Source organism: Cryptosporidium ryanae, assembly GCF_009792415.1.
Source record: "Cryptosporidium ryanae isolate 45019 chromosome Unknown contig_54, whole genome shotgun sequence".
NCBI lineage: Eukaryota > Apicomplexa > Conoidasida > Eucoccidiorida > Cryptosporidiidae > Cryptosporidium > Cryptosporidium ryanae.
Window position 1 is genome coordinate 1 of NW_027125506.1, and position 12,581 is coordinate 12,581.

At 28.1% G+C, this 12,581-nt stretch overlaps 6 protein-coding genes across 6 annotated transcripts; 3 read left to right on the forward strand and 3 right to left on the reverse strand.

Annotated features, from left to right (window-relative positions):
* Positions 1–629: 629 nt before the first annotated feature.
* Positions 630–2,122, reverse strand: FG386_002773 (uncharacterized protein; the record flags this gene model as incomplete). The annotated part of the gene is made up of 3 exons (XM_067341988.1): positions 630–745; positions 838–972; positions 994–2,122. The coding sequence occupies 3 exons, from the start codon at positions 2,120–2,122 to the stop codon at positions 630–632; spliced, it is 1,380 nt and encodes a 459-aa protein (XP_067198569.1).
* Positions 2,123–3,005: 883 nt separating this feature from the next.
* Positions 3,006–4,493, forward strand: FG386_002784 (endonuclease G-like 1; the record flags this gene model as incomplete). The annotated part of the gene is made up of 1 exon (XM_067341999.1): positions 3,006–4,493. One exon carries the CDS (start codon positions 3,006–3,008, stop codon positions 4,491–4,493), a length of 1,488 nt encoding a protein of 495 aa, XP_067198580.1.
* A 3,114-nt stretch (positions 4,494–7,607) lies between these two features.
* FG386_002795 (40S ribosomal protein S13) lies at positions 7,608–8,063 on the forward strand (the record flags this gene model as incomplete). The annotated part of the gene is made up of 1 exon (XM_067342010.1): positions 7,608–8,063. The coding sequence occupies one exon, from the start codon at positions 7,608–7,610 to the stop codon at positions 8,061–8,063; it is 456 nt and encodes a 151-aa protein (XP_067198591.1).
* A 502-nt stretch (positions 8,064–8,565) lies between these two features.
* Positions 8,566–8,940, reverse strand: FG386_002806 (small nuclear ribonucleoprotein smd1; the record flags this gene model as incomplete). Its single annotated transcript, XM_067342021.1, has 1 exon — positions 8,566–8,940. The coding sequence occupies one exon, from the start codon at positions 8,938–8,940 to the stop codon at positions 8,566–8,568; it is 375 nt and encodes a 124-aa protein (XP_067198602.1).
* Positions 8,941–9,563: 623 nt separating this feature from the next.
* FG386_002810 (membrane associated thioredoxin) lies at positions 9,564–10,637 on the forward strand (the record flags this gene model as incomplete). The annotated part of the gene is made up of 1 exon (XM_067342025.1): positions 9,564–10,637. One exon carries the CDS (start codon positions 9,564–9,566, stop codon positions 10,635–10,637), a length of 1,074 nt encoding a protein of 357 aa, XP_067198606.1.
* Positions 10,638–11,053: 416 nt separating this feature from the next.
* FG386_002811 (DPAGT1 like N-acetylglucosamine-1-phosphate transferase) lies at positions 11,054–12,241 on the reverse strand (the record flags this gene model as incomplete). The annotated part of the gene is made up of 1 exon (XM_067342026.1): positions 11,054–12,241. One exon carries the CDS (start codon positions 12,239–12,241, stop codon positions 11,054–11,056), a length of 1,188 nt encoding a protein of 395 aa, XP_067198607.1.
* Positions 12,242–12,581: the final 340 nt, after the last annotated feature.

The window sequence follows — 12,581 nt, forward strand, 5'->3', positions numbered from 1 at the left end:
CCTTCTTAATTGGAGGCACTGCTGCCACATCCTTAGCTGCTGGTGTATCCTTGGTTGGAGGTACTAAAGCTGCATCTTTAGCTGCCGGTGCTGCCTTCTTAACTGGAGGCACTACTGGTGAATCCTTAGCTGCTGGTGTTAAAGCTGCATCCTTGGCTGGAGTCACTGTTGGTGAATCCTTAGCTGGAGGCAATGCTGGTGAATTCTTAGCTGCTGGTGTTAAAGGTGTATCCTTGGCTGGAGGCGCTGCTGTCACATCTTTGACTGCTGGTGCTGCCTTCTTAATTGGAGGCACTGCTGCCACATCCTTAGCTGCTGGTGTTAAAGCTGCATCCTTGGCTGGAGGCATTGTTGGTGAATCCTTAGCTGCCGGTGCAGCCTTCTTAATTGGAGGCACTGCTGCCACATCCTTAGCTGCTGGTGAATCTTTAGCTGAAGGCGCAATCGAAGTTTTTTTAATTGGAGTAGTACTTGATGAATCATGTGAAGAGGCAGTAGAAAATCCTTGTTTATCTGGAGCTTTTTCTAGAGGTGAATTTTGTTCTTTCTTTTTAGTTGGATGAGTCGTAGTTTCTTTTTTAGCCAATTGTTCTGTTTTTCTGTTAATTGATGCAGCTGACGATGAATCCTTAGCTGTAGTAGCTGTTGCAGCTATAGACTCCTTGGTTATTTTGGTTTGAGTTTCCGAAACATTGTTCTTTAAAACGGACGAATTTGTTGAATCTGTCAAATAAATCCCTTTTTTCTGGGATAGAGAAATAGAAGATGAATCGTTCACACCCTTTTTTACATTATCATTCTGTGTTTTGCTTTTCGTAGTTGACGAGACAAGAATACTCTTGTTTACTGATGATGTGGTAGTTGTATTTGTATTACCAGATAAGGATGAAACAGAACTATTTCTTCTTGAAGACATGTTTATTGTGTTATTTACTACATTAACCATTTTATCAACTTCACTAATAGGTTTGTCTATTTCATTTATAATTTTACTTATTTTTTCTTCACTATTTTGTTTACATACAATGCTGTTAGTTATTGAGTTGTTAGTGTCATGAACGTTATTATTTAAGTTTTTCTGTGTGTTCTGAATAGAGTTATAAGGAGATTCAGTGTTCTTGTAAGTTGTTTCTTCATATTTTGTTGACAAAAAGTGCCTATTACTTCCTTTAATTTCATTCCTTGGAGTCAAATTAGTAGAAGAATTAGCCTTTATTTTTTCTTGGTTGTTTTTAATATCTCTAGTTTTTTCAGAACTGTCGTTATTTTCAATTCCACTTTCTGAATTAACAAGAGATGAGTTGTTAACAGAAACCAATCTACTGCTATTGATCTGATTCAATAATGGAACTTTTCCGCTTGATTCAATTTTATTCGGTTTATTTAATTGCTGAATATGTTTCTCCTTTTGTTCAATCTCGTAATCTGAAATTATTCTTTCTAATTTCTTAATAGATTCATCCAGTTTTGGTTCTAGAAGATATATCCTTTGTTTTATAGCTCTTTCTACAAGTTTCTTTGAAATATCTATTGCACTACTGTCTTTATTTTCAACTAGATGTCCAAACGTAAATGAAATATAATGTACACATGCATCTAAGCATTTTTGGCTGTAATTCAAATTACTACTTAAATTCTTTGTATCCAAAGTCCTGTTTACCTTTATTGAATGTTGGGCTGAAGCAAGAGCATCTTCCAATCTCGAGTTTTCTTCCTGTAGTATTTGGTTTTGCTCTTTAAGTTTCTCGAATAAATGTCTTAGTTGTGAATAACAATCTCTATATCTTCTCACTGTTTCTTGTGCGTCGGGAGTTAAATGCTTATCCCCAGAATGACTTCTGTATGTGTCATTTACATTCATACAACTGGACAATATATTGCTTCCTATCCCACCCTTGAAACAATTACTCAATGATGATTTACCTCTATTACTATCAATGTTAGGAATATCATACCCGAAACTTCTTTCTTCAGGGCTTCCATTTGAACTTAAGGGTAACTGGCCAAGTAATGGAACTGAACTTTGCCGGTAATTGCTGTGTGATAAGGATTCGGTACTTCTTCTACTATTCCTCACTATTTTTTGACTGCTAATAAAACTTTCATCCCTGATTGAACTCATTCTTCAACCTTATTTTATTTATTCATACAAAAAGTAGTTATTATTGCATTTAGAATATATAATAAAATTCTAAATGAATACAGTATTTTATAAATATTCACTCCAAAGTAATATAAAAGAATATCCCTAATAATCTTTTTTTTTCAAAATGCCCGTGCTGTTGTACGCTTCTAGAATTTTAATGATAACAGATATTTATATTTAAAATTTTTCTTGGAACACAATTTAATTGTTTACATGTGTTGTACCTCTATATTCGCTTCTATATTCTATAATTATTTACTTTATTTTTTTTTCACAAACTGTTTTCTAATATCTTAAAATCCTATTTTTTTCGCATGTAATTTTAGACATAGGTACCATAGGCGGGAAAGACACGTATATATTATTTCAATATATTTAAATTAGCATTTAAAACCGTTAATTTTAGTGGAAATAATAACAATAATAGAGAACATTAATAAAATAAAAGACTGTTTTAAATTTTTAATGTCACAAATAACCAAATATACCGCTAAGGATTAAATATTTTTAAATACATATATGTGCTTATGCATTGATTACTATATACTTGTTTAAGAAATATTTTATTTTACATTTTTTGTCCGTAATATCTATACACACATTCCCACTCCATTAATATTAATAAAAGCAAATTTCATCTTTTGAGTTGCGATTCACTTGTAGCATATTTAAGGCAGAACAAAATAGGTTTATAGAGAAAAACGGTTTCAGGGGAACAAATTTCTGGGAAAAGTGATTATTATAATAATTTAACTTACTTACAAGGAACTTTATGTGATAACATAATGAACAAAGCTTTATTAACATTGTGATTATAATTAATATCAAGTACTTGATCATATTAAAATAATATTTAAAGATGAATTCGAAAATAAATTTAGGTTTGGGGGTCGCAATTGGTGGTGCATTGGGATATCTGTTATACCCAAAAATAGAAAGTAATAAGGTAAGGGTTAACTTTATAAATGGAAGTATGAATATACTAGGTGAAAGAAAAAAAAATGCAGGTTATTACATAATTGAAAATCTAATCAATAAAATAACAGGAAAAAAAATGATGGAAAACATAAGGGTAACTGGTGGTTTTTATCCATCTTCAAGACTACCAAGCAATGAGAATTTAATAATTAGAGAATCCTATTTGTCATCTGTCTCTTTTAGAAACAAAATACCGAATTGGGTTGCCGAGAGAATAACGAAAGAAACTTGTAATGGAAAAGCAGAGAGGTCAAATTGCGTATTTCAGGTAGATCCAGATATCCCATTGATATGGAGTGCGGAAAACAAGGATTACTTCGGGAGCGGATACAGTAGGGGTCATTTGGCTGCGGCCGGACAACATAAAGATACACCAAAAGCTCAATCTGATACATTTTATTTATCTGGAAATATTGTCCCTCAAGAGTTATCTAATAATGGAGGTGATTGGTATAGACTTGAATTATTATCACGAAAACTTACTGATTATTATGAAGATGTATATGTTGTTTCAGGGCCATTATTTATGCCAAATAATATGAGATCTGAAGATTTTATTGAACTTGCAAAGAATATGTCTAGTGAAAAGGAAGAGCCACCAAAGGATGCACTAGGACAGATATGTGTAATACATAAAAAGGATGTAGTTGAAAAGGCACGTGAATTAGGTGATGAAAAAAAAATTAATCCAAAATTAATAGTTAATTCCGATATGAAAGACTCACCTATAAAGAAAGTTACTTATGAAGTTATTGGTAATAAGTGTGTTTCAGTTCCAACACATTTATTTAAGATTATATTAGGTGCAAAACCTAGAAAAGGAATATTAAGTAATAATGAGGCACTTCCCCCTGTTGTACTTGGCAGTTTTATTATGAAAAACGCTCCTGAAGAAATAAGACGAGAATTAAGAGAATACTTAGTTCCATTAAAAAGTATTGAAATTTCAACTGGTTTAAATTTTTCAGGTATCAGAGAATTTACTGGATTGCAGCTTAAAAAATCAATGACGAAAAAGGAATTTAAAAAGAGATATGGAACTACTAAAAAATTTTTATCTTTATTCCCATATTTATCATCTTCATCATCGTTTTTAAAAGATAACGAGTTTTATAATATTTGCAACCTTAGAGAAAATTACAGCAAATATGGAGATACTAATGGTCGTTCTATTTGCATGGATACTGATTCAGACAGAGTTACTGCTTGGAGATATCTCGGTTATTTAACTCTATCAAAGACCAAACAAGAGCTTGACAAAATCTGGAAGACTATTAAAGAGAGGGAATATGATATTGAGAATATATTTTTAAGGAAGGAATACGTAAATAAATGTAAATCTTTCGGACACGATCCAAATGAATTATGAAGCACTAATTAAACAGTATAAATGGAACAATCTATGAAGTGATTAATTTATTCTGCAAATGTACACATTTGTATCCAATACATATCGCAGAGGTATAATTTTGTCTCTTTAATTGCTATATTTCCACTCCATAATATTCCATTCTGTTTCTTAATTACACTTAAATTTTATATCAAGTATATGATACGTTGAAAATGTGATGTTAGGAAAAAATGTATCTTAACTCTTTAAATTTATTCTTCATATTTCTGAAAATAACAAAACTAGTTGTGTAACAATGTCCACGATTTAATGCACACTCTAAATATTATAAAAAATAATTATAATAAGTCAATTTTACGATTAAATTAGGATAAGTTGAATTGAAAGTGACTACTTAAATATAGATCTTGAATCCTCCTAGTTTTTCATATTTAGACTATTGTTAATTTAAAATAATTTCGAAAACTGAATAGATGAATATTAACAACAAAGAAGTGATACTCTTTTAGAAGTGAATTTTTTCTGTTTTATCAATGCTACCAAGCTGACGCTTTACTGTTAATGTAAGCTTTAGAGAAATAATCGGCACTCTATATTTGGACAGTCTCAATAAAGAATCTGGTTCTAAAAACAGAGTTAGAATTGACTTTATATCACTAATTACAATATTAATTAATATTAATTGAGGTAAAATAATAATTTAAAAACCAGTGATTGGAATTCTATATTGAATTAAGATGAAAAGTATTATAACACTCGTAATAACACAATGTTTTTGAATATTAACTTTGTAAAGTATAACTAAAGCTATTTTACCAAAGGCATTTCAATTAATAAAAATAGTTAAAATAAATTTGAGTTCAATGGAACAGTGATTATAAACCCAACTCTATATGTGATTGAATTAATTTCTAGTGGCGATAAATTTTCAGATAATTCTTGAGAACCCAAAATTTATAATGTTAAAAATACTGAGATGCTTCATAATTTATTTTCTGTGTTTTGATTAGTAGTTTAACATTTCTTTAAGTGCATTTTTTCTTGTATTTATATGAATAACATACTACGAAAATGTAATGTAAATAAATACTATAAACAAAAATTTGATTTTTGTAACTTGATTGATATAGATCTTACATAGAAGACACTTTATATTGTTATTATAGATGAAAAAGTTGGTTTCATATATTCTTATTTGTTTTTAGAAAATTATTAATACTATATATTCTTTAGTTGTACCCATATTTAACACTTCATATCTATAAAAAAATTATTTTTTACTTGATCTTGACAGAAATTATTTTTGTGATTTACCTTTTTCTATTAACTGTTGCAACTGTTAAATGGTTATTTCTATCAAATTAATTAAATTTCCTATTTTCTTTGAAAAGAAATGGTATTTAAGAACCAGAAATGAATATCTGAAAGAGATGTTTAAACTTCATTTTTTTATATTTATAAAACAGGGTGTTGTATTTGTCTACAGATGTAATTTAAATATTTAAGATATAATTATATTCTTATGGGTATAAACTAAATTCATTAACTAATAATACATGCTTTCATACACTTGCATAAATACATTCATACGCACCATTAGTCACTCACAACTGATTTATATATTGGCATAATTTGTGTATACAAACAAAGCCAAAAAAAGATTTTAAGATTTGTTCGAAGGATAAATGTATGTTAGTTAAATAGAAAATCAGTTTTTTGCAAGGAATCTGTTTAAAATTTGTATTTCACTACAGAAACATAAAATATAAATGTTTAATTGAAATGTAAATAGAATAATAACATGAAATGATAAAGTAATTATTTGCACTTAAATTTATTAAACTATAAAAATTAATAATTTAAAATGTCGAGTAAATAATAATATTATAGATGCAAGTCACAGAAATTCCAAAAAAAAATTTTAACTAAAAATTATTATCAAGCTTGTTATGGAAGAGTGAATAACTACATTGACATGTAATTAGGTGTGATAATGACATATAATTCTTTTATTCCAATCATTTAATTATGAATCATTTTATTACAATTGGGTGTTCGAAAGTTATCCTCATATCTATATGTATAATAGTTATTTTTACATTAAAAAATATATTATAGTCGATAATATATTGATTTAAAGAGGATAAAACAAATTTCTGATAGTACATGTTGTATAGGCATTGAGAGATAAAAGTAATTAGATTTAAAAAAGCGTTTGAATTAACAAGTAGATAATTTCAATAAAGTTTATGAATTAAATTCTATATTAAAAACATTTAATAAATGTAATAAGTTCGGTAGCCCAAATTATACTATATTTAGCTAAAAAATCATACAAAGACTAACATTAGAGTCTTAGTAGTTGGATAATAAATCAATTGAAACAAAGAATACGCATGCTCAGATTTCACAAGTATATTTTTCAACTACAAAATATTTATAAACAAAGTAATTCAATAAACCGAATACAATATATATATTGACATTTCACACACATATATTATAGTAATTAATGAAACCACATGGGAAACACAATAGAGTTTAGACAATCGAAATCGAATAAATAACTAGATGTATCAATTTATAGAATGTTGATTTTATAGTTATACTAAAAAAACAGAGTTAACTGTTTTGTATTTTTAATACGAGAAAAAAGTGAAAATAAAATTTAACACATAAAACAAAAGTGGTCCTTCTATATCTTGCATCATACAATTTTACTTGTATTTTGACAATGCAATTAGTGCGTAGTTTACACAAACTTTAATAAAATATTTAAGGTTGTTCAAGTGAATTTTATATAACAGCTTAATACTTAACATATGTATATATATAAAGAGAGAGACAGTACTTTGGCGCCGTCTCGATAACTAATTATATTACCGGCAAGAAAACTATTTCTATTTAGACAGTTGAAGTAATGATTAACAATAATCAGTTGAATAATCTACGTCTTTAATAAAATAATGAAAAGTAAAGACTATACATATAAATATTGGTCAAAAAAATAAAATAAGAGGGTATATGTATGTTGTAGTCTAATAAAGATTTAAAATTATTCACTGCAAAATATTAGCCTTTTTTTTGAAATTAAACAATAAAAACTGAAATAGTAGATAAAAAAGTGGTAAAATGGGAAGAGTTTACGGACGTGGAAAGGGTATATCATCGTCTGCGAAACCTTATAGGAGACGTCCACCAACATGGATTAAATTGAAGCCATCTGAAGCAGAGGACTTAATAATAAAGTTAGCTCGTAAAGGTTTAACACCATCTCAAATTGGTGTTACATTGAGAGATTCTCATGGTATTCCAATGGTCCAGTCCCTAACAGGTAGTAAGATTTTGAGGATTTTGAAGAAGAATGGTTTAGCTCCAGATATTCCAGAAGATCTTTACTTCTTAATTAAAAGAGCTGTTTCTATTCGTAAGCACTTAGAAAAATTTAGAAAAGATACCGCTGCTAAGTACAGACTTATTTTGGTTGAATCAAGAATTCATCGTCTTGCTAGATACTTTAAACGTTCAAAACAACTTCCTGCAAACTGGAAATATCAAGCTGCTACTGCTTCTACATTAGTTGCATAAAAGACGAAAAGAGCAATAATTATCATTCTTTTAATTTATGTGATAGTGGGATACCAGTAGTATTTATGTCATAGTTATAATAGAGATATTTAGTTAATATCTTTTATTTCTTGTCTTTTGTTCTTATTTGTTTACTATTTCAATGTCAATGTTTTTAATGCACAAATGAAATGTTGGTTTCTATATGATATTCCAACATATGTAATCTAGCCTCTAATTGTCTACTCTAACCACCGTCTCTTGAAATCTCGTAAACAGCCGGCCATATAGGAAGAAAAATAGGAGTTTATTGAGGAAATTAGAGAAATACAGTGAGTTTAGTTATTAAAATCTGAATGTAAATCGAGAGAAAGAAGTTTCACAAAAGTTATATTTAGACGCAATACAATTATTATATTAATGTAACAGTGCTTAATATTTAATTCTACATAACTATTAATTAATAAAAAAACTAATATATACATCAAAAAAAATCTTTAAAGTAATAACATAATCAATTTATTTACTTTCTATTGTTATAATTGCGTGACCTGTTATCCCCTGTAAAATTGTTACTAGTTTGCTTTGAATTAGGCTTGAAATTCGAAGATGTTATAGATTGAACCCTAGGTGGATTTTGTTTAGGAGTATCATCTATGAGTAATACATCTAATGGAAGAGAGTCTGGGAGAATAAAATACCTAATAGTATTTCCTCTAATAGTTATTTGTGAAAGGCTAACTGGATTCCTGTGTTTAACACTCATCTTTACATTTTTTAAGTACGTATTCATAGAGATGTCAACATTTACTACTGTACCCTGTACGATAGTTCCATTCTTAAGCTCTATTACAACAGAATTATTTACCAATTTGACTAAAAATCGAATCAACTTCATTTCTTATTTTTATCTAATTTCTCAAAAAAAAAAAAGGTCACTATTTGTTTCGTATATTACTATTTCAGTTACATTTGAAAAAAATTAGTTTCTATATGCTTGTTATAACTTATTTATTACTATCTTATATTAATTTCAAATCTGTAAAATCGAATATTTTTTACTCATTTAGGTACCCTTTTTTTTTTTTAAAACTATACATTATATACGAGGGGTAACTATTATATAACGACATTTGGCGGTAAGTGTGTAAGCCTAATAACAAGAATATATATGCTGATTCATATAATATTAGTTACAAAAGTAGTACATCATTACATTGATAAAATATTTAAAAAACAAATTTTATGATAAAATAATAAGGCTCTAGTACACACATACGTAAAAAAGAGTATTTACAAAAAGAACAATTAGCATAAACTGAAATACAATAATCATCTGTTATGTAATTCAATTTCATTATTTGAAAGTCCATATATTTCAATATTTAAAATAGAAAAGAGTGTGATTGAAAGTGAAATAGTAAATACTGTTCAAAAATTGTTGATAACATTCGAATTAATAAATCTACTTTTCATATTTGCGTTTCATAAATATAAGTTAAATTAAATATTTGTGCAAAAATGAAAAATATAATAAATTTGTTATTACTATTTTTGATAACATTAATTATAAACTCAAATAGTCTTGAAAATAAAAAAACAAATAATGTTGGAATATATGTAAATTCTGATGATTACGAACTAAAATATACATCAGAATCAGCAAATGCTGAAATTTCAAATAAAAAAACATATGTAAAAGAATTAAACGACAAAAACTTTGAACATTTAACACAAGCAGCAACAGGATCTACAACAGGAGATTGGTTTGTACTATTTTACTTACCTAATTGTCAACAAAGTCTATTGGCTCTAGTTGAATTGGATAAACTGTCAATATTAGCTAAAGAAAGCCTAAACGTTGCAAAAATAGATGTTTCTAAAAATCAATATTTAATAAATCGTTTCGAAATAGTAGCGGTACCTTCATTTAGATTTTTTAGAAAAGGTAAAATGTATACATATACTGGTATGAGAAATGCAGAGGTGATCAAAGCTTTTATTTGGAATAAAGATTACAAGAAAGCACCTTCTCGAGTCGTTCCAAAACCATTTGGAATGATTGATATTATAATTTATGAGATTAAACACACTATCAATGATATAAACAAGTTAATTAAACTTGCTCCATTAGTTACTATAATTCTTCTTTTGATTGGTTTTTTCACTGGAGCTGGATTTATAAGTTTACTGTTTGGTAGGGGTAAAAAAAATAGTAGTAAAAACAATAAACAAAATTATATATACAATAGTAAGGGAATTAATTCTGAGGATGATGAACAAAAAGACGAAGAGGAGGGAGAAGAGGATGATGATGAAGAAGAAGAGGAAGAAGAAGAGGAAGAAGAGGAAGAAGAGGAAGAAGAAGAGGAAGAAGAGGAAGAAGAAGAGGAAGAAGAGGAAGAAGAGGAAGAAGAAGAAGAAGAAGAAGAAGAAGAAGAAGAAGAAGAAGAGGAAGAAGAGATTGTTCAAAGACAGATAAAAACTCCATCAAAGAATCGTAAGGTGTCTGTACTTAATTATGGAGATGATGAACGCATAAATAGTTCACATAATACAAGTGTTAGAAGATCTAACAGATTGAGGAAGCAGTAGGTATTAATAAATTTGTTATTTTTGTTTCGTTTTCTTTGCCTAGGATACAGAAATTCGACTCTAAATAAGATAGTAATTCTAAGTTAAAATTTAAACTGTTTTCAAGATTAGAAATGTTAAAAATATATAACTCAGACTGCATATTAGATTTACAATTTTTTAATCAATGATTATTAACTAGTATTCATCAAAAATTGAAGAGAGCAGCAAACAATCAATATTCAAATATATAAGCTTCAATAAGTGAATTTGCATATGCAACAAATCATGTGTGTATTTAATCACTTAAACTATTAAGAAAAGAATACTAATAATACTAAACATTCATAGAATAATATTTTCGACACTTTCAAATCAAAATAATAAAACACTTTTACATATATAATTAACCTAGAGCTATATAAAAAATCTTTGAACTACTCAAAAATAACTTTGAATGAGGATGAATACCTTACTAAGAAACCAAAAAAGCAAGATATTATTTGTATGATTAACAAATAACTAACCAGAGTTTCTTCAGATAAAGGTCCAGTAATCTCCAAAACAAGATTAAGTAATGTGAAATTTCTAGAGGATTCTAATTTACCTGTTTTTTGATTAAGCTTAGGTATTCTATGCCTAGGACAATGATATATTCCAAATAATTGTGGTAAAGAGACGACAAAATTAATTATTTGAGGAATAAAAAAAAGCAGTAGTGTTTTAGAGAAATGTCCCAATATACTTACAATAGCAAAACAAGCACCAGCAAAATAAGTGTATGTATCTCCAACGAAAACCAAAGAAGGGTATCTGTTAAAATGAAATAAAGATAAGCTCGATGCAGTAAATGGAAGTAGTAATAATATAGAAAAAAAGTGATGGTTGGATTTGAAATTATATTGCCAGTTTGGTATTAAAGTTAATATTTCAATAATATTGTATATAATAATAGATATTGAAATAATTACAGATTGCCCAACTTCTAATCCATTTACACCAGAATATATATTAATTGAATTAGTGCAAAATATCATTAAGGATAACATGTATAAATAATAAAAATAACCCAAGTCAAATAATATCTTGCCTGTATTAGCAGCTCCACCAATCGTGATTCCTTCTTTAAATAATGGAATGACAACTTGTGTACCACCACTATATGACACAAGAGTAGGTAGTGCTGCGAATACAGGTAAAACCATTTTGTATCTCCATTTAAGGCATAATACATCATCCACAAATCCTAGAAAAGCCATCATAAAAATAGAAAAAAGTCCAGAATTATATTCCAATAATTTATATGGATTGTTGCTAAATAATAATTGACTGCATATAGCTGTGATCATAAATATGCTCGCTGGAACTATACCTAATGATTCTGGTATTTTCATTTTATCATTGTTTTTGTTCAAGTCTACTCCATATAAATTATTTTCCAGCAACTTTGTTCCAAATGTTGGAATTAATTTCATGCAAGCAATGTATGTAAATACAGACGTTAATGAACAAATAAATGTATGATAGAAATAACCTGTTTTGTAAAGGGATATATTTACTATTATTAGCAACACAGCTAGTACTGTTGAAAATAAGTATTCACCATTTCTATAGAAACGCTTCATTTTAATAAGTGGTAAATAGACTTAATATTATTAAATTATCCGTTATATGAATTATCTATATTTTCTTATAGGAGAGAACAGAAGCAAAAAAGAAAAATGATCCACTTTACAGAACCTTTAATGACTTCCCATACTAAATAAGGAAGAAAAAAGGAAAATTGCTTTATTTAAAGACACAATTTCTTATCCCAATTTTCTTAATATTATTGGAAATAGCGATTCAAGTATATGATAAAAATAAACAAAATAAAATGACCTTATATTTAACTACGAACTCATCAATTTACACTTAATTTCAAATAAATTTCTCTACTTGAGCCTTTTAACTCAATCATATTAG